The 22,027-nt window shown below is 41.5% G+C and overlaps 2 protein-coding genes across 7 annotated transcripts in view; both read left to right on the forward strand.

Annotated features, from left to right (window-relative positions):
* Positions 1-675: 675 nt before the first annotated feature.
* Positions 676-14,095, forward strand: YIPF4 (Yip1 domain family member 4). Its single transcript, XM_035322413.1, has 6 exons — positions 676-886; positions 3,625-3,778; positions 6,406-6,577; positions 8,729-8,806; positions 10,633-10,746; positions 13,044-14,095. Exons 1-6 carry the CDS (start codon positions 802-804, stop codon positions 13,179-13,181), a joined length of 741 nt encoding a protein of 246 aa, XP_035178304.1. The 5' UTR covers positions 676-801; the 3' UTR covers positions 13,182-14,095.
* A 2,368-nt stretch (positions 14,096-16,463) lies between these two features.
* BIRC6 (baculoviral IAP repeat containing 6) overlaps positions 16,464-22,027 on the forward strand; it is a 175,732-nt gene continuing 170,168 nt past the window's right edge. For 5 of the 6 annotated variants that reach the window (XM_035322410.1, XM_035322411.1, XM_035322408.1 and 2 more), the window contains exon 1: positions 16,464-16,887. In XM_035322410.1, coding sequence (XP_035178301.1) covers positions 16,593-16,887 — 295 coding nt within the window. In that variant the 5' untranslated portion in view covers positions 16,464-16,592. The remainder of the gene's footprint in view (positions 16,888-22,027) is intronic. The other variant, XM_035322406.1, reaches the window with a different exon arrangement.

Below are 22,027 nucleotides of genomic sequence, written 5' to 3' on the forward strand. Positions count from 1 at the left end.
TCTTGGCTAGCCCTGAAGCGGTCAGGCAGTTGGACTAGATGGTCTTTGCAGGTCCTTTCTTTTCCAAGGACCTTTTTAACAGTTCCTGATAAATCTTAAACCTTAAAAAGTGAGATCTTTGTTCCTGATTCTTCCAAGTATAGACCACATACAGAGCCATCACACCTGTCCCCTTATTATAACAGGGACTAGCAACAGCATCTCAATATTATTTTAAAACTTCTTTAGTACTACATTCAAAACCAGTGCATCATAGCACTCTCATGAACCAGGCTATGAATGGAGGATTTGGTGATGCTCTGCAACTTATTGCAGCTGATGCTGGCAAGGCCTGGCAAAGGATTTATCTTGGATATAGCAGCCTGAACCACGGGAGAAGCTTGGGATGTCCTACTCCGTTTTTACACTGCTGCACCAGGGGAGGTTCAGGTTGGAAACGAGGAGACATTTCTTCATTTCTTCTCAGAAAACGAACGCAGGTGGGACGCGGGCTCAGGAGCTGCCGCCGCCGGTTGCCCCCCGGCCGCCTGCTGACGCAACCCCGGGGGGCGGCGCGGCGGAAGGAGCCTCCTGCCCCGCCCACCCTCAGGCTCGCCCAACCGGCGGAAGCTTTATAGCGGGGTCGGTCGGAGCGGCCCTCCTGGCGGCCAATCGCGGCGCGGGGCCGCTGGGTGTCCCCCCGTGAGGCGGCTGTGCCGTGGCCGTCGGGCGCCGCTCAGCGCCGCGGCAGGCCCCAGGCCAGGCCCCGCCGCCCGCACCGGTCCTCGGCACCGGCCCGCAGCCCCCGCGGAGCGCGGGGAGATGCAGCCCCCGGGGCCACAGCCGCCGCCGCTCTACGCGCCCAGCAACGGGGACTTCACGTTCGTCTCCTCCGCCGATGCCGAAGGTGAGCGCGGGGCCTTCTCTTCCCTTCAGGGGGTGGGGTGTGCCCCGCGGCCTGCCGTTGCCCCCCGAGCAGTGTCGTGCCGGCATGCCGTGGCGACTTCCTATCCTAACACCGCAAAAACGAACGCGCAACAGGCAGTGCTGTGCCGCCTTCTTTTGGCAGAGGGTGACCCGTTGGGCTCTGGCCATTTAAATAACAAGCTTTCGACTTTGTATGCTTAGTTACTTTTACGTTTGTAGACAAGGTTAGGAAATTGTGCAAATCCTGGTTCTTGTGCCCTACCCTGGAAAAGAAAAATGGAAGCGAAAAACTACTACAGAGTGCTTCGCTCTGGGCTTTGGTGAACTTACCAGTTGCTCTGACAAGGCGTACTAACCAGTAGGTACAACCCACCTTTCCTTTCTTGGGCTTCTTTTTCCCCTTTTTTGCCTTGACCTGAAAAGGGATCTAGGATCTGGATTCTGGGAGACCCCTTGGTTTTCCCTCAGGAAGCATTTACTGAGCCCCATGTTAGTCTGTCTGACCCAGTGTCTTATAACTGCCCGCCCAGTAGGACGTGTCGCATTGGACTCAGCTCTCTGTTTTTTATGAGCACAAGTGGGGTGTAACCTCATGCCTGTTCAGTGTAGTCCTGTCTGCAAAGTGCCACATAGACCTGTCCTAACAAACAGACATAAGAAAGTTAAACAGATTGATGTTTCAAAATAAAAATACTATATGCTGCTTTTTTAGTTTCTTGTTATTTTCCGAGTCTTGATCTATGCATAGAATAAAATACATGAGCTTTTTTTTTTTGTATTATTTGCATAAGAGGTAGCTGTTTGTGGGAAAGAATGGCGAAGATTAAGTGGACACGTATGGGTTAAAGAACAGGCTGGTTTTTGTTTGTTTTTAATCTCTTGCACAGCTTTGTCCCACCTGAGATGTAGTCTTGCAATATAGACTTGACCTTAATCGGTTTCACGATGTAAAAGGTGGTCGTAGGTATTTGCTAGTCATCGAGTGCTAACAGGAGCCTTGCTAAAGAAAAGAAGACTTGCGTAGAAGATTTCCAGCCTCAGGATGGGTTGTCAGTCATCACTGAGAAGACAGAAAGAGAAGGCTGATTAGGCTGTTGTGGCTGCTTGTTTTGGCAGCTACAGCTGTGCACAAAGAATTGCAAGAACACCCCTCGTGAAGCAGAGTTGCCCTGTAGTACAGACAGGTTTTTTTTTTTTAGAATGACAGAACGGTCCCACTGTTAATAGAAAACTTGTGAGGCTTTCCCTACCTTGATGTTCAGGCATTAAGAACACATTTCTTCTGCCAGGCAACAGCAGAAGGCTTTGTTTGCATCTGGTGGGAACAATGTGTATGTGCCAATGTGTAAGGAGTGAAGAGAAATTCCTTCTTTAAATGACTGCGATCTTCATGAGGATCCTGTGCAGATGGTGTTCTTGGATTCAAAGCAACAGACCATTAACTGTCACGATTGTGAAATGGCTGAGAAGCACTACTGGGGAAGCTTAAATTTAAGCTGGCGTGGCCTAGCAAGCTGATTCGGGACAGAGTTCTGTTAATTTAATTGTGGTGCTGAGTGTGGAGTAAATGCTTCAGACATGCTGGCTGAGCACTGTAGGACATCCTGTCACTGGGAGAGTGTAGGTTCTATAAAATTATGCTGCGTTTAGGTAAATGATGTCTTGAACATAATCCACGAATGTGGCCTGAATTCTCTGTAAGGGCGTGTTGCAGGAATATTTCAGAAGTAATTGCTCTAGGTAGGTGTATGGGAGAATTTGTACGTAGGATTTTGTGTGTGTGTATAAAAACACACAACAATAACAAGGCAAAACAAGATTTTCTTTAGTGAGGCAAAAAATCTTGGGTAGGAAGGGAGCCTTTGCCTCTCAGTATATTTGTAACAAGGTTTGTACAAATAATTGGCTTGCTTGTTTGTTGCTGTGTTTTAAGCAAAAAAAAAAAAAAAAAGGAAACCCATGAATTCTTAATAGAATACTTACTCTTTTTTTATTCCATCCTATTTTATTTCTTCAGTATATATTTTCATTTACCGTTTTGTATTCATCTGTAGATAACCAATGAAATGCAAATAAAACTTGGACACAGACTGAACATATATAAATGGGGGGGGGGGGGTTAGTACTGTGATAGAGCAACATTATAGTGTGTTAAAGAGTGTTCCTTGTATCTCCTTATTGAACAGGCCATGGGGATCTCTGATAGTGTTCTTTTTTCTACCATTTTTTTAACCTGTGTTAAAAGCAGGCTACAAATCAAAGCACCTAGAAATATTTTCTTTCTGTGAGAAGTTGGATGTAAGCAGAGAATATGGGTGAAACAATCCCAGTGTGCAGGAATGGGCTCTGAGAGAGACAGTGGGATCAGAAAAAATGGTAAATCCACAACTCAGCATGATGAGACTTTCATAGTTAACTCCTTTTATGCTTCTGAATACTTACTGATAAAGCACAGATTGAAAGGTGTTGTGTCATACCGTTACGCTCTGTCCCAGAACAAGTGCTCCATGCTAGAACTTCATAATCTAACCACCACTGTTACTATTCATAAAACCAGAAGTACCCTTTCAAATTACATTAATGTAGAACTTTGAATATTTCATGGTGATGACCAGCACATCTAGCTTTATACATCTGTTGTCTTTTTTCCAGTGCTTTTGAAATCAGATACTCTTAGCAAGACAAATATGTTTATCTTTCTTTTCCTTTTTCTCTAAGATCTTAGTGGGTCCATAGCAACTCCAGATGTTAAGCTAAATCTTGGAGGAGAATTCATCAAAGAATCTACTGCAACTACATTCCTGAGACAGAGAGGGTATGGCTGGCTTCTGGAAGTGGAAGATGATGACCCGGAAGATAACAAACCGCTTCTGTACGTAATAATTATTTCTAGATATTTATCTTTCTTAGCTGTGTAGGTAAAAGAAACAGCTCCTAGGTTCTCAAATGGTCCCATAGTCTTCTGGAATTCCGTTTGATGAATTGCTTGAGCAATGAGTCTCTTCTGGTACGGGAATGAAAACATGTTTTCATTATGGTGTTTTCTTTAACTGCAAAAGAAAGGCTTGTTATTGACTGTAGGAGAGGAAGGAAGAAGTAAAATCCAAACTTCATTAATCAGTGTAAGTACAGAACTTCCATGGTTTTTGTGCTCTTATCTGTTGATCTTGTCATGGTTGAAAAAAATAGTATTATGCAAGAAGTAAAGCATAACCTTTATATTCTTTGATGCTATCTTATAATATAAAGTTGTGTTAAAAGGAATTACTGTTGAAAGACAGAAATGTCCCTAAAACTGCATACGTCTACATCCCTTGTTCTGTTCACAGAAACACGATTGTCTGAAGACAGCTTGTATCTTAGGGCTATGGCCCTGTGAGTCACGCAGCCTGGTTCTTAGTCTGTGTTCTGCACCTAAGCACTTTCATTCTTGGTGTCTTGATGTTTTACTGTGTAAAACAAAATGATGCTTTTAAAAATGGAGGGGAAGGAAAGTACTCTGAAGAGTTCAAATGAGGGTGCTAGGAGAGAACAGATGCCTGGAGAGCTTAATGAAATTGCTACTTGAGAAGTACTTGAACTTAAAATGTGCAGGAGTAGCACCTGCGTGACTAAGTCTATTCTGAAAACCTGTAACCTCTAATTAAGAAATAGACTGCTGTACTGAGGTGACAACATGGTTTTTGTGGTATACAACATTACACAACAGAGAGCATTCACAAGTTTGTGATTCAAAAGCAGCTAGGTGTTCTAGCTTCCTGTTGTTGGAAGGGAGAAGAACGTACCAGGGCATTGATAATTCTGTAGCACACAGAAGGAATATAATCTTGCTAACAGAGAACCTTCAGCTGATTTATGTAGCAGTTTTTATGCTGTTCTAATTATTTCTAGAACACGGGCTGTAATGAAGCCTTCTAGTCTAAATGCTTCTATGGATTTAAAGAATAGCAGACAGCTAAGACAAGTTCACTGATGTAGTGGTACCACACAAGCCTTTTGTTTAAGTGAGGCTCTTTCTTATTTGGGCAGCCTTACTCTTCACAATTGTCTCCTGTTACAGCTGCCATCTCATCTTTGGTGAGGTGACTGACAGTGACATGGGGAAGGCAGTTTATTACAGAAGGAACTACGAGAAGCCTTAGGCAATGACAAAAAAATAATTCCAGAAAGAAAGTATTTCTGTTACACAGCCTTCAGAGCAGAATATAAAAATGCTACCTGCTGTTTAGATAAATACAGGAAAAATAGATGCTTTTAATACAACCCTGAATCTGAGGAGTGGGCTAAAGAACAATCTTAGGTATTTAGTTACAGGTTAGTAGCAACAATCCTGACATAGGCTGGTAATGGCGATCCTGAAACTGCCTGGAGAGAATCAACCAGCAGTATTTCACTTTGGAAAGAGAAATTGCAGTGAAACATGTCATTTTGCATTTATTTCTTGCTTCAGCTCTTCTAAGGAAAAAAGATGTAAATTAAAGCCCTTTACAGAATTTTCATAAACAGATTTAGAATATGATATACAATTTCCCTGCTGCTTTAGGGTTGTTACTAAATGTAGAGCGGAGTGATAACTGCCTGAATCTCTTGCAACTCTTCAGAGCTTCATTCATAACTGCGTAGGGAAATCACCAAGGTACGGTTCTGTCCCAAGGTTTCACAGATAAGCTTAAGCAATGGTAAGAGAGTTGCCCATTGCTTGGGAAGCCTGTTTCCTTCCACTTGTGTTAGGAGAATCACGACAATTTTACCAGTTAAGAGCCTCCCTTACAGAAGATTCTTCTGGTCGATTTGTAGCTGCTTAGAGATGGTTTGTAGCCAGGGACTGGAAAAGGCAATTAGAGAGGAGCAAGATCTCTTGCTAGAATTTCTTGCTAGTTTAATTGGCTTTCATTTATTTTTACTCATATTGGAAACGAGCCAGGGATTAACCAATTGGCATAAACTGGTCTGTTGGAAACTATTGTTGCTGAAGTATGTGAAATACCATTTAAAACAACAGCAACGAAAAATTTATGTACTTTGAATGGTTTAGGATTGGTGACTGTAAATGTTTTATTTGTAGAATTGGAAACAAACCATTTTCATAATAAGCGTGCTCCTGGCAAGCTGTTTAACACAGGAGCACACAGATGTCCCACTTCCGTGTGTGCATGTCTTTGACTTAGGTTTACAACAGTATAAATGTCAAATGTCTGGCATGCCAGAAAGTAGATCTACTGTCCTAATGTGGACTGCTCAGATGTGTTGGGGATGTTTTAAATTCTCAGTCATGTAATTGATTTTTGTATAATGTCATACTGTGTCATACTGGCTATTGAATGTGATGAAGGTAGGGCACTGCTTCATTCTGGATGAACTGTTCTTTGCTAGTCATAGCTACAGAAAGCCTTATGGTGATGGGTTTGCTTTACAAACCTGTTTGCCCTTGACCTTACTTTTTATGCCCTATTTCATTCCTGTGATGTATAGTAATGCTCCCTTGCTTTCCAATTTCAGGGAGGAACTTGACATTGACCTGAAGGATATTTACTACAAAATTCGATGTGTGTTGATGCCTATGCCATCTCTTGGGTTTAATAGGCAGGTAGTGAGAGACAATCCAGATTTCTGGGGTCCTCTGGCAGTTGTCCTCTTCTTCTCAATGATTTCATTATATGGACAATTTAAGGTAGGTAGAAGCCTCCTGCCTAAACAGAAATCTAAATGAAATGCGGGGACATAATCGCTAAGCCGTTCACATTCTTAAGAAGGTAGAAAGTGTTTTTTATACATACTGATGAGGGGCATTCTAAATACTGTTTCCTAAGATGTAGAAAGATAGCAGCAAGGAATATATTAAATAACCCACAGATAAGTTAATCATGGTTAAAATGTCAGGTGTTTATGTAAGAAAACAAAGGTGTAGTTTCTAGAGGAAACAGATTGATGCTGGTAAGTTTATAGTCATGTTAGTGAATATCTCCATTTTAATTCTGACCTTGTGTTAACTTGCTTTTTATTACTAAAAATGTTACCCCAGAACATGCATGTGGATGCCATGATTTTTAACTTGACAAATAAGGCTATTTGTTTAACTTGTACTGTACTTGTGCTAATTACAGCTGTTATCTTGTATATTTGATCTTCATTAGTGCACAATGCTCTTCTGTCCTCCATGCTCAATTACAGTAACTTTCCCCTGGTCAATAAAATTTGTCCATAATTCCATGTGAACTTTACAGCGAATAGCTTTTCAAAGGCACTGTGCAGATTTAATTGCCTTCTGTGAACACAGGCAAGTTTTTTCTTTAAATTCAACTTGGAAATAGAGAAGTGTTATAATTCGTATTTTCAATTTGAATGAGAGCCTAGGTGGGCTTTTGCAGTAATTAATTGCATCTTTGGAAATCTTTGACTATTTGTGTACTTAGTTGTTCTAAAGAGAATGTAGAATAGCAGTGAGCCATATATGTAAAGTAACAGTGTGTAGTTATGGTAGGACTTTTGTGAAAGGTGAGACAAAATCGTTCCCTTTGTGGCCTCTGGCTTCCGTTTGGTGTACCAAATGCTGACTAAGAGTTCACTCCCAGAATCTTGTTTCTGTGAGATGTTAAATGAATAGACTAAACCCTAGTATTCAGGTCTTCTGGGTGGACCACGTAGCTTTCTTTCAGACGAAGCAAGGACCATTCCTCGATCTTGTGACGTACCAATTCTCTGCTGTAGTTTGTGTAGCTTCTGTACATGAACAATTGGCCTATTACTTATTAGGAACAGTGCTTTTTACCATATAGATGTTAGAGTGCTGTATTTGTGGTAGGAGGGAAAGCTGGCAGCTAGCAGCAGGATGAATGACAGCAGCGAGGCCAGACGAGCTGAATGGTGGCCTGTAAGCTGGAGGGAGATGAGTGATCCTGCTCTAAGACTTTAATCTGGTTCTCTTCTTTTAGACGGCGGAGGAAAGCAGGATGTAAAAGGAGGCCATGTGCTATTTTAACAAATAGCAATGTTATTTGCCTAATTTTTTGGAAGTGCTATGATTTTTATCTGTTAAAAATAAGATTAGTACTCAATTCAACTTTTCCCACTTATTTAAAAGTTCCGTATTGACAGAAGAATTGAATAGGGGATTAATTTATTTTTAAGTGCAACAGTTGGAAATACAAAGAGTGGACTGAGATTGTTGTTTCCCTCTAAAAAGGTATTTTAAAAGAGAGAGCTTCACTTCTAATCCTCCCAGTGGCTCAGCCTTCAAAGTAACATAGCTGTTCTTGGAGTTATGTTAAGGAATCTTAAAATCATTCTCCAGCTTACTCAGTTAAAGAACAGAGCGATGAAGGAAGCATTAAAAATAATTACAGACTTCTTCCCAGGACTCTGTATCTGTTTCTTAAATCTCGTCATCATCAAGTTCTACCAAGAGTTAAAGGCTTCTCTATTCTGAGTGTTCTCAGATCAAATAAAGAATAAAATTGTGCTTTGTGGATGAAAGAAGGATAATCCCTATACTTTTTGGAGTGTGAGGATGTGAAGATGTTTGTCTAGGGTGATCTTAGCTTTACATTTAACTAGTCTTTTCCTACTCGGATGCAGTATTATAATTAGAAAACACTGAGCTTTCCATCTTCACCAATTTGCCGTTACTGTGATTTTGTAAATGTAACTGCTGAATTTTATTCTCAAGCTTTGTTGGAATACTGAGTAAAATTATTCTTGCTGCAATTCAGAGTTCATTTTTATATAATGAAATTCTTGAGCGCAGTGAGAGTGATTAATATAAATGAGTTATCCTTTCTCACAGTGAAAATTATTAGAAATGAATTGTCCTTTCTCTTTTAAGGTTGTTTCTTGGATTATAACTATTTGGATATTTGGATCCTTGACAATTTTTTTACTGGCCAGGGTTCTTGGAGGAGAGGTAAGTACCCATGAAAAGGAAGTAGGAGGAGGTAATTTAAGTCTCTTGGCTACATTGTTCAGTAGTTCTTGGGTTTTTGTGGTGCTTGGCTTTGGACATTGTAGCCAACTAAGAATGGATGCAGTTGAGAACCTTAATGTGTACATTTCAGGTTCTTGGTCTCCAAAAGTAGAATCTAAAATGCAGAGGTGTGCATTGCACTCCTGTGCAATGCGTGGAGTGCTGGATGTGGTAAAGAATCTAGAAATTCATGCTGCAAATCCTGGAGATTGGCACAGGTGCCTGTGATGCAGAGCTGAAGTCCTGTCTTGAGGACAAGTGCTTTCAATTTTTTGGTCACTGAGCTAAATGGGGCCCTTTCTCCTCTCTTGTGTTGTCCTTGGTTTCACTTTTTTAATTAGGCTGCCATACAACTGCTGTCAGCCCTGTATAGAGCACCCACCAGTGTTTGTTTTCATCCTTGGCCTTACACAGTTCAAACCCATTAAAGGATGAAAGTCAGTGTGTGTTTTTCAGCTGCGAAGCCAATTGAAGTTCTGGCCTACATCCCTGCCTCCAGCCGCTTGCATCAGCAGGGCTGGCAGGGCTCTGTGAGCGAGTGGTGTTTATAAACTGAGTCATCACTGAGTGATTCAGGTGTGAACAACAGAAAATGACTTAGAGCTAGGCCTGCAAACTGCCACAGAGGAAGAGTCAGGAGGATAGAAACTTCCTAAAATGGCTCTGCAGCTTAAAACTGATTGAATTGTCTTATAGTAGGAATACTTGATTTTTATATTTTTACTATGCGTTTTGCATTAACAATGGACTACTGTTACAGACTCGCTACATTACTTATGCTTAGTGTATTTTTTTGAATTTTCATTTTAATAATAATTGCTACAGGCTTCTTGTGTGAAGTATTTTGAGAGAAAAAGCTTTTATAAATGTGATTGCAAGGTATCTTTGCCAGCATAATTCAGATGCCTTTAAGTCAGTACATTTTGTGGCTCAAAATGTGAAATGATCAGAATGTATAAACTGGTGAGAAAGGGGAGAGGGATCACTACAGAGCTGCAGAGTTCACTGTGAAGGGTCAACTGCCGTAAGGGATAGTTACTTGTTTTGCCACTGTTTTTCCTGTCTTTCAAGCAAAGTTAAATTGAAGCCCAGCTGGGCCAAGGGGTATTTCCAACTGTAGTAGGGGAAAAATCAAACATTTTAATATCCATTTAATAACCAAACTAAAAGCATTTATGGAAGTACTCTAAACTAATCTGTTTAAGACAGTCAGTCATAATAAATCAGAAATCAGAAAATTTCTGTACCTTAGGGGGATCAGGTTCTAGGTCTTCTGCTAATGCTGAAAGCATTTGTATACTTTTGAAATGGATATATTAATATCTTAATGCAGGAAATCATTTCTTTGCTGCTTGTGACAGTCAGGTCTACAATTGATGACTGGGAGGTCTGTTCTAGTTCTGTGCTCCTAGGTTTCATTTGCACACTCCATGGAGTGGCAGTTGTGAACCACTTTTAAGGTGAAACATGAAAATATGGAACTCTACCCATCCCTCATATTTTTGTGTGTAAATGTTCCCCATGTAAGTGTTAAAATGGTCGTTTGTTTTTTTTTAAATACAGACATTTTTCTAACAAATTGAATGATTAACTACAGAATTCTAGGGAATAGTGTAGAAAAAACATTCATGCTAGCAAATTTCCTTTAGCTGACATTTCATGAATTCCCAACACATTATTCATACTTTTATAACATGATGAAATTGCTTGGTGACAAAGATTTTGTACTACAAAGTCTTTTTTCTGTGTGTGCTTGAAAATTTCAGGTTGCTTATGGCCAAGTTCTTGGTGTGATAGGATATTCTCTACTTCCCCTCATTGTTATAGCACCTGTACTTCTGGTGGTTGGATCATTTGAAGTGGTTTCTACCCTAATAAAAGTAAGTTCGGTAACATCAGTTGAGAATTTGTTTACAGTTACTCTAAGTCACTTTCCTAACACTTGAAGTATGAATCCCTGCAGGACAATACGATGTGTCAAAATATTCGTAAGTGCGACTTGAGTTCTGTTTCTTTTGGTTAACACGGTGGATATGACTGCTAAGCAATTCTGTTTTAAATGTTTCTTTTGAATGCTTGGGGATATACAGTCCCCAGCGGTATACAGAAATACCTGTTGTTATCAGGTTAGCTTCTATTTAAGTATTTTGCTGAGATATATTAGCTGCATTAAAAAGTAACTAGGACTATCACTGTAGAGGTAGATGCGTAATTAAACATCAAAATGAAGAATCTAAAATTAAGCTGTTCTTTCCCTCATCATCCAGTTTACTTTTGGTTATTGCAACATGAGTATGATGTTAGCCATTGTTCTGAGACCTTCCCGTAATGGTGGCAGTACAAATCTCAATATCCTTTGCAGAGAAGGTGAACATTGCTCTGACTCTACAGATGTGGGATGCGGGGCACAAAGCAATAGGTTGCCTGATACCACCTGCTGTCAGACACCTTCAGTGAAACTAGCAACATTCCCTGATAGATCCTAGAAGTGCATAATGTTCTTGAACACTTCATACTACCCATTTAGGTAGTCCGTGAAGTTATTGCTAAACTTCTGGAAGGCTGACTGAGAACAGTTGCTGGCTAAGCTGTATGCTTTCTGAATTCTTGTGCTGATGATTAATTTCTGTCCTATTGACTTGCTGTTTTACAATATAATTGAAATACAGCTAAACTCTATGATAAACAAGAATAATAGCTGTGTTTGTGATTTGTTAACTTGCAATTACTATTAAGTGATACATTCAGAAAGCAAATTATTAACCTGGCAGCTAACTAATATTAACTTGTATTTATTTTTAAGTTACATGAAACCTCTGTTACCTGATTAGTATTAGCAGCCTTATATTAACTTCAGGGCAAATCTGTGAAAGGTTCTTACCTTTGGATCGTTAGTGGGAAAAGGCAGGACAAGCTGCATATAGTCAAAACTGCCTATGCTGTGACATGCACTGCTTCCTGTGGCTTAGGAGCTCTGTGCTTGGGGAAATACTCCCCAGTCTTAAAGTTGGGGAACTGCAAGTGAGATTTCAGTTCCAATCACTTTTCCTTTTCAGTTGTGATCAGCAAAGTAAACTAGTCAAGTAATGCACCTTGATTGTTTTCATTACTGCAATTTTCCTAAAGTATCTTAGAAAATTTAGTTGTGATCTTAATTTTCCTTCTTGTCCATCTCCACTGTCCCAGTTTAGGCAGCAGAATCACAAGCATGCAGGTTTTTTTGTTGTTTTCAGCAATGACAGTTGAACCAGTTGCATAATCCCTCAACCAACTTGAGCTACTCTGACAGAAGCATGGAAGAAATTTTTTTGCTGAGATCTGTTGTCTGCCTTCTCCTGAACAGAACTTTGGTCTTGCTGTTTGCAGGAGATTGACGGCTTTGTTCTCATTCAGTTTTAAGGATTTTTTCCTTTTCCATTAATGTTCAAGTTGCTGCCTGAGGATAATAGGTATCTAATTATTTTTTGCCGTAACCTTGGTAGCTTGAGGCTGGAGTCAAGTTCACTGACCTAAAGACTTTTTTAAAAAGTGTGTATACTAACTTCATGTAACATAGTGGATATTTACATCCAATGATACTTTATACTAGTCCTTTAAACTAGTTAATTATTAACTGAGGAAGCAATTAAGTTTTTGCTACAGATTATATTTTGGGAGACTTTTCATTGTATCTGAAATGAATAGAAAGGTGAGTTTCAGTTACACTGAGGTGGGAGCACCATAATTAAAGTAAAGCCAGAAGTGTAAAAAAAAAAAAAAAGGTAATTTAATCCTCTAGTTCATAGGAGAAAGAGCCAAGTATACCAGTTGTCTATTTTCTTAAATAAATAAAATAGAAATAGTGGATTTGAGATGGAGAAGCTTACTGCATGCATTATGGTATCATCTTACATTACGAAAAACTTACCATAGATCCTTAGCTGCTTGCCTCAGTAAACAAACAAAAAAAAGTCTTAAAATAACATGCTTCTCTTAAATACTTCCTTAGACTTGAATGGATATACATAGTATTATTCTCCTCTGTGTGGGGGCAGAAGGTTTGTTTGTTTTTGTTTTCCACCTGAACTTGTATGTTTCTTTCTAATTATATTGAAAAGAACTGATTTTTTTTCTTTATAGTGGTATTTAGTGTGATTTTCTTATGGTGTCAGCTAAGACTGTTCATCTTCTCTTTCAGTTGTTTGGAGTCTTCTGGGCTGCATACAGTGCTGCATCCTTACTAGTCGGAGAAGAATTCAAGACCAAGAAACCGCTTCTAATTTATCCAATCTTTTTATTATACATTTATTTCCTGTCCTTGTACACTGGGGTGTGATCTAGTAAAAGATGTGGCCAAAACCCATGTTTTAGTCACTTGCAGACTGAATACGTAAGATTAAGGCTGGAGATCATACAAGTGACTGTTTTGTATCCAGTTGTCAAGATGTTTTAAGATTGAAGGGCATATTTGTGTATATTATTTAATGAAGTAATTGTAGCTATATAGATTTGTATTAAAGTTCTAGGTTTGTTTAAGACTCTTCAGATTTTAATGAACAAAACAAAAGAATCTTGTGTTTTATAAGAAAGTGTAGCAAAAATACAGCTCTGTACCTGTGCCAAAAGCACTAGGACCAGATTACTATATTTGAGGAGAAAAAAGAGAAGTTAACTGTAACAATCTCCAAGTGCAATTTTTCTTTTGAGCTTAAACACAGCTGGCTTTTTTGGCACAGCAAATTCTGTAGATAATATATATATTTATGAAACAGTCCTGATTGTTCACAGAATAGCCTGTATAATCAAGACATGAAAATACTACTTTTAATTTAGTGCCTCAATTACATTGATTTGGCTATTGAGTTTTTATAAATTCCAATTTGTTTCAAAACATGTATATACTGTGTATTTTGTATCTATGGCTTGTGTGTAGCATAAGTACTCCTTGGTTAAGGATGTATATTGGGTTTTTAAAGTTTAAAAATTACAAGTATTTGAAGTCTTCATTCACTATCTCTGACCAAAGGAGCAAGACATTTACTGCGTGACATAATTAAATTGCTTATTTAGAGAATTGAATTAATTCACTGAAGTTTAAATTTACAGAAAAACAGGTGAACACGTTTCTCAGTTGTAGCTGGCTTAATGTCAGAGGAAAAAAAAAAGATCTCTCAAATTTGTGTGACCTCTAAACAATGTTATTTTACGATGACAAAATAAAAAGAATGCTTCTCTAACTGTTTTACAACATCTTGCTCTATTTTGTTTGAGTAGCATGGTATTTAACCTGCATCCCCTTTTTTTTTCTTTCCAACAGCTGTTAATCCCTTGCAAAAAGAAATAAGAGCTGTAAGGTCAGATTCTTCCCCCATAAGTAAGTTAGAACTACAGCCTCAGTAACAATTCCAAGTCTTGCTAATTTTGACTGTCTAAGGATTATGTAATATGATGACATGTTAAATATTTCCTGTGTACTGTGTTGATTGCTTATGTAATGGTCCTTATGGTAATGTTTCTTCGCAAGGAAACTCCATGAAAATTCACTTTGCATGGTACTTAGTCATTTGCAATCTTCAGTATTTAGTATTACCAAATAGATCATAAGTATCTTTTTTTGTAATCTTGTGTCTTGAGCGGGGGTAGGTGGAAAGCATTCCCTGTGTCTTTTTTCCCCTCTCAGTGCTGGAAATAAAAATCAACCATGACAAGGTAATAGTAAGGGCTGTCTTTGATCCCTGATGGATGTATTTCTTTATTGTAACTGTAGTTTCTCAGCTTTTTAGATACTACAATGGCAAGTTAAGCTAACTTATTTTTATCACTCATCATCACTTGCAAAACACATACTGAAATTCCAACTCTACCACAAACCTTTACCTTACCCCGGCTGCTTTCCTGGCTGATGCTTGCGTGTTGCTTTTAAACAGAACTACTTAAACTTGATCCTGGACAGAAACTGCTAAATAACAATCTAACATAGAATATGTTAAAGGAGAAAAACTGGTTGAGTGACCAACTCTTCACCTGATTTTTTTGATGTCTGTGGAAGTTTTGGTGAAATTGCTGTGGAGTCATACTAAACCAATTAAGCTGAGCTGGCAACCTAGTGCTTGTCTGGAAGTGTTTTGAGAGTATTCATACAACACTTAAAAAAAGAGTCCTGTGTAAGAATCTGCTCTTCTCTGTCATGGCTATGCTTTTTTTTAACAGGAATGTCAAACTAGTAGACTCCAGCTACTACACAGTGAGAATTAATGTTTAACATCACAGACATCACTGACAAGGACACATTTGGGTTACTAGGCTGCCAGAAAGCTTTAAGATGAGCTCCTCCTGAACATAACTGTTCATTTGAAGTTTATAATGGATGTGTGCGTCTCAAATGATTCAGAGGATGCAAGAATGCTCTACTTAATCTTGAAAGATCTTCATTTTCTCTGTACTAATGTTCTGTGAAATTTATAGCTGCAACTTAACTGTTCCTTCTGACAGATGTGGCATGTGTAATATGCAATGTCGATATGCACTTAACATAGTACGTATTTTGTACACAATTGCAGATTTGCACCTTTTAATCTCAGTATCTATAGGGTCACCTTTTGCATACGCTGTGCAAAGAAATATGTACAAACAGCTCTCAAATGGTTCTCATAGTTTGTATTAACTTTGCATTCAATAAAGTTATTTTTAGATAAGGAATGTGTAAATATAAGGTAACTTTTATAAAAATTTTGAATTGAACTTGTTTGCAGAATGTATGTTTACTGAATTAAGACATCTATATTCCTATACCTGTCATCGATCTCAAGCTTTGGGCCTATAAATAAATTCTTGGGATAACAAATACAATTTGTCATGCATGGAAACTTTATCTCCCTCCAGCAGAATGTCCTGTTTTCAAGATGAAACACCGTATTTCAAGGTAGAGAATCGTGTCTGTAGAAGAGAGTTGGACATGAAGAAGCTTTGGACAGGCTTTTGCATATAGCAGAAAAATGCACAAATCTTTTTCCCTTTGCTATGTATCCCCCAGATTATATTATCCAAAAACTTACACCTACCTGAAAACTACATGAAAGCAACTGTTTGGACTTGGAGACAACATTGGGGTTGGGGAGGTCAGCTTTTAAGTTTGCTGTAGTGTGAGTAGCCTGTAAGGTTTCACTTGAAGTAGTGAGGTGAGCTTCAGAGCTGCTTTGCTCTCAGAACATTTTTGATTAGCTTAGCCAGCACAGATAGCTGTGTGTTGTGGTGGTGTTTTCTGGACTAGTTCTTTAAACAGACGCTTTCTCAATGTATTTTCATCCTATTGAAGCCTCTGCTAATTGGGGTCTTTTTGATAATTAAAAAACAAAAAATAAAAAAAAATTTGTAGGGGACCCCATTAGTGTTGGAACTTCATGGCAGCAGGGGTTAGCAGTACAGCTTGCTGGCTGAGCCCTTCCCTCTCCCCTTCCCTCCCTCTCCCCTTCCCTCTCCCCTTCCCTGCGCATGCGCGGCAGCCCCGTGCCCCCCTCCCCTCCCCGCAGCTAGCGGCCGCTCTCCCCCTCCTTCCCCCCCCCTTGCTCGGAGCCAGGCGCTCGGTTCCGCATCCGGCGCGGTTGCGTCACTTCCCGCGCACGCTGGCGCTCTCCCTCTCCCCGTCTCCCCGGCCCCGGCTGGTGACTGGCGGCGGCGGCGGCCGGGCCTGGCAGCGAGCGGCGCCCCCGGGCCTCCTCTCCTCAGGGCGGCGGCGGCGGCCCGCGACATGGCGGCGGCCTCCTGCTCCTCGGCACCGGCTCCCCCCGCCGGCCCCGGCCCTGGCCCTGGCCCCGGCCCCGGCTCCGGGCCGGCCCCGGCGTCGTCGTCGTCGTCGTCGTCCGGGCCGGGCCCGTGCGAGTGGCTGCTGCTGCGGGACGGCTGCCTGCGCTGCGACGCCGAGGGGCTGCGCAGCCTCTGCTACCACCCGGCCCTCAACGCCATCCTGGCCGTCACCGCGCGCGGCGCCATCAAAGTCATCGACGGCACCTCCGGGGCCACGCTGCAGGCGTCGGCGCTCAACGGTGAGCGGGGGCCGGGGCCTGTGTGGTGCGGGGCGTGGGGCGCCGCCGCGGCCGTTCCTCGGGTGTTCCGCTCGGCAGCGTGAAGCTGAGCCCTCGGCGTGTGCGGCAGGGTGGGCGCAGCTCCGCTGCTCGCCGCTGCCGGGGGCTGGGCTCAGTAACAGCTCGCAGAGCCTGCGGGGTCTCCGCCGGAGATGCACCAACCCTGCCCGGCTGCCATCCTGTGCAGCGTGCTACAGGTGATCCCGCTCGGCACGGGGGTGGACCAGGTGATCTCCAGATCGCTTTCCATCCCTACCTATCCCTGATCCCCTGATCTCTCGTGGCAGAGATTTTTTTAAGAGCAGAATCCATCCAAAAGTCATTTGATTGTACATTTTAAATGTACCTTTGCATCACTCCTCAGGCTGCCACATCTCTTGACTGACTGCGGTGCTAGTAGTACTCCCTCGGGTGTTACAGTAGGGAGGCAGGGTTGCGGACAGGCTCTGTGGAGGCTAAACTGTAGCATCTCTGCGGCTGTGAAGCGGTTTTTCTTGGGTGCCCGTTGATGTTTGTATGCTATTTGCAATCTAGGTCTGTAGGAAAGTATCCACGTGTGATTGACACAGCCTTTTTTCCCCCAGTTCATTAATGGTTCTTAAGCTGTGGTACTTGTCAAAATATTGTGGATTTTTCTTCTGGTATGTTGTGAGACCAGTCCTTGGAACGGAAAGATTGCCTTCTTACTGGTTGTGTGTTTACGCGTTTAGTTTCTCCTTAGAGTTGTATAGCTGAGTGTAACTAAGAGGATCTGGCTTTGCTGAGTGATGTTAGTGCAGGATTGATGGTTGTCACCTGCACGTGGCACAGAAATGTCAGGAATGGTGCAGCGATGACAGAGTCCAGGTACTGCGTGTCCTTTTACTTTAAGAACAAGCAACTGTTATGTCAACCTGAAAAGAACAGAACAAAAAATCTGTCATTTCACAATTTAGAGTAGATGTATTGTTAAAAGGTTGGTGAAAAAATAATTTTTGTGGAATTATTAAGCAGCTGTCAACTGCTTTTGTTGTAGCTTGCTTGTATTGAAAATCAGACTCTTGTGTGGTGTTTCCCACTTTCTTTGGAATTCAGATCACTCTGCTTTTAAATTTTTTATTATTATTTTTTTTCTATCTTGTTCTCTCCTAAAGCGCTTTTATTATTATTAATAACTTAATTTCCTTTTTTTTTTTTTTTTTTTTCAAACTGTTGCCAGAATTTGAGAATTGCTTCTGAGCTCTGGAGGAAGAGGGCACAAATCTGGGGCTTAATTTGTAATTGGCTCTCTGTGTAGGAAATGTTTAATTCTCAGGGACAGAAGAAGGAGTGAACATTAAATCAGTCTGAGCTTTTATTTTTTCCATTTTTCTATGACAAAAGCCTTGCAAGGGATTTGATTTAGTATTCAAAATGCTAATGGTAATTCTTCTCTGAATAGTAACTATTTAAAAATAACTTCCTGCTCTGCTTCTGTTACGCACATTCCCCATGTATACCTCCCTTACTGTCAGTCTTCCCTGTGACACTCAGAGCGGCTGCGAGAGGAGGATCCCACTCCTCCTCACACCAAACAACGGAATTGCTTGCAATCTACCCAAATGTTTTCTGCTCCAATGTGACTGACGATTATGTTAATGGAAATATTTCATAACCTCGGTTTAGCTTGCAGAAACTTGAAGTGAACATCCTTACAGGTTCACACTGCCGTGACTGTCAGAAGTCAGGTGCATCTCAGCAGTTGGTCCCTGAGGCTGTTATTGACTGCATTCACTCCTGTTCTTGCCCCTTCAGCCCTTCTCTGGGAAGAGGAGGAAAAGGGAATTCAACTGTTCTCAGATGTCGGCGTGCTCTGCACAGCACAAACTCTTTTAATGTAGGGTAGCAGTAGCTGAACACTCAGACCGTAGACCGGCTCTGTTCCCGTTCCCTCCACTGACATAAATGACAGGTCAAAGGATATTGTTGCTACAGGGACTTCTGGTGCTGCAACTAAAAATAGAGTCCCTAGGAATTAAAGCTGCTGCTCTTGGGAGACTGCTGCCCTCCTTGGTCACTGGGGCTGCAGGGCTTTTGCCCTGCCAAAAGTTTTATGGTGGGCAGAAATGCTGTTGCTCATTACCTAAGGAAATGTATATATATATAACCATAGCAGCTTCTTCATCTAGAAAGCGGAGGAAGAAAAAGGATCCCCTACTATGGGGAAGAATAAAATAAAATAAAATACCACCAAGCCCTGGTGTTGCTTTCATCTGCAGTTGTAGTCCGCTGCACCTATATTAACAGAGTAAGCTTTGAGCTCCTTCCTAGTGAAAAGCTTGGGCCTGCGGAGTACTCAGTCTGGTAGAGCAGCGGAGCCTGCCTTCATTAGGATGTAAATGCTGGTTGCTCTCTTCGGTGTGTTAAAGAACAGGACAAAAGACTCAGAGCCAGCAGGCAGTTCAGTTATAGATCAGGTCTTCCCCGTGCTTCCCAAGATCCAGCTGTAGCCTCTGGCCTTTGTGCGTCAATTTCTGGTGTTAACATCATTGGTCTGATGTATCTGATGAGCCAGAGATTCTCCTTCTGCGCCCAAGCTGTAGCAATTCAGTGAGGAATATTCGTGCTTCTTACTCCTATCCCATACTTTTATGGGCTAGAACACCGAGTCTTCATCAGATCTGTCTACTGAACGTGTGAGCATCTTTCACTATTTCCTATTTCACTATTCCCTGTGTGGATGTTGCAGGTGTATTCAAGAGCACCGGGTCATTGCTTGGAGCAGCTTGGAGTATGAGGGTGAATAAAAGCACCATTGCTAAGGGGAAAATCGGGTGATCCTGTAACATTAATCTTTGTCTTACCTGGCTATGAGGCTGTTCTTTCTGTTCTGCCAAAGCTGTTACATGATGGCTGGCACACGATGCTCTTCAGAGAGAGCGGCTGGGAAATGCAAGGACGATTCCTGTGATTACCGGATATTGCACATTTCTGTGTGTTTCTTGGTAGTGGTCAGTCAGGACTAGCAGGAAGCTGTCATGCACGTCTGTCAGGCTTTCTTTCCCTCTTAGGGATTTAAGTACTTGTGTGCTTCCAGTTTCGAGTTGAACACTCATACCTGAAGAGCGTGAATGATCCAAATGTCAGTCTCCAGTACAGAGCTCTAAGGAAGAGCCTTCTCCTCTGCCTCAAAGAACAAACCAAAACAGCCAAAAAGAATAACAAAAACAAAGCAAAATTCCAGAATCATCTCAGGTGACTCTCTGAGTGTCCACAGAGATGTTTGATGTCTCAGATCCTTTTATTTACAAATCAAGTAAGAAAACGGCTTGAACTGGGAGAGTGCTGTAATTCCCAGGCAAGCTTGACCAGGAAGCCAGTAAGGAACTGGAATGTGCTGGCTGATGGGCAGTCACTGTCCTGAAGGTTTCTGTAGGTTTTTTGAGATGAATTTCTCATAATGGCTTCAGAGCCTTGTTTGCTAAAATGCAGAGTGTTTCATAGCTAAAGTCCTCTGAATTACTACAGAGTCCCTAAAAATAATCAAAATACAGACTTCTGAATCCAAGTGCTTAATACAGGGGAGATTTGTTCAGTGTGTGTATCTAACAGTTCCTGCAGGGGAAGAAGAGGCTGCGTTATCACCAGAAGCCCTTTAGCCACTGGTCCTCCTACAGAAGAGTGGAGAAGGAAATAGATCCCAGCCCAGGAGGGTCTGTGGCAGCAAGCTGGGGAGTGCTGCTTGTCCTCAGCTGCGTTCCTCTGAATTATGGAGCCTTGGCAATCCCTCTGGGGATATCCTGTTCTGTTGCTTTTTGTTTCGCTTCCGTGTGGTGCAGGAGGCAAACCAAGAAGAGAAAATTCTCTTTTGCAGCTTGGAAATCACAGAGGGAGTGTGTGCTTTGTATAATCTCTTGGAGAAACCTGTTGGGGTACTCTGCCACCCAATTTGAGAAGGAGTTGCAGGCAGCAGCAGCAGTTCAGCTGTCCCAAGCTCACTGCAGTACCACTGCTCCAGTTACCTACTGAGTGTGCTTGGACGTGGCTGACAATGCTAATCTGGGAAAAATGTTTCTCAGAGAGATCATTCCACTGATATGTGGGATCTTAAGGTTATTCGTGAAGAGTCTTAAGCACTAGGAAAAGCAGAATAGGAGAACTGTTAGATTTGAGTTGTGCTTAATACCAGTAAGGACTGGAGACTACCGTGTACTCCGTTTGTTGGCTGAATCAGGGGATGTCACACTTGACATGCATCTTGCCAGACTATCAAGTTACTTCTAGCTGGTACTTCCAGCTCTGTGGGAACACATCTGGATTGTCTTCTGCAGAAGCTAAAATGAAATAAAAACAGAGATCTCTTCCCATGTCTTTAAAGGAGTTCTGTGTTTATTGCAGGGATCCAGAAGTAACAACAAACAGTGATGCAGGCGTATGCGATGTTGCCAGACAAGAGAGCAAAACTCGGCAGATTATTCATATCTGGCTGATGGATTCATGGCTGTCATCACAACAGTAGTGCTGTATGAGTAAAGGTTTCAGAATGCTTTGAAGTCAGAAAATCAAAAATTTCCTAGACCTGTGCAAATACAATGTTTTCTGCAGGCAGGAAGATGTGTCTTGAAATGCTTCTAGCTGACCTGAAGAGGAGATGATGTGCTCTGTGTCTGGGATTTGAACTTTGCCTTCCTGCTACGTTCCATCTCAGGTAGTTGAGCTGTATCTGATTGGTGTGAAAAGTCCCAGGGAAAATGCTGGTTTTCAACCTCAGTACCAATTGTGGTCTCTCTTTGGTCAGGACAGCTTTTGATATGCTTATGTGACAAACCCTACAGCTCAGCTTGCAGTCATGTCATACACCAGATATGCAAAACGTAGAAGAAACCTGGCAGAAATATGTTCTGGCAGAGAGAACTGATCAGGTCAAGTCCAGAATGCTATGAAAGCAAGCAGATAAAACTGTTGGACCTTAACTAATGGCAGCACGAAGAAGGTTTTTGCTTTGGATTGCTTAGCTTAGAGAGCTTATCTTTTTGCTCTTTTGAATGCTGGGGTGCTCAGTGGTCTGGATCTGATGTACTCTCCTGTGCTCTAACTGGTCCTGTCTAGCAGCCCATCGCGATGCTAGCTGGCTCGAGAGAAA

The sequence above is a fragment of the Oxyura jamaicensis genome, chromosome 3 (genome assembly GCF_011077185.1).
Source record: "Oxyura jamaicensis isolate SHBP4307 breed ruddy duck chromosome 3, BPBGC_Ojam_1.0, whole genome shotgun sequence".
Classification (NCBI taxonomy): Eukaryota; Metazoa; Chordata; class Aves; order Anseriformes; family Anatidae; genus Oxyura; species Oxyura jamaicensis.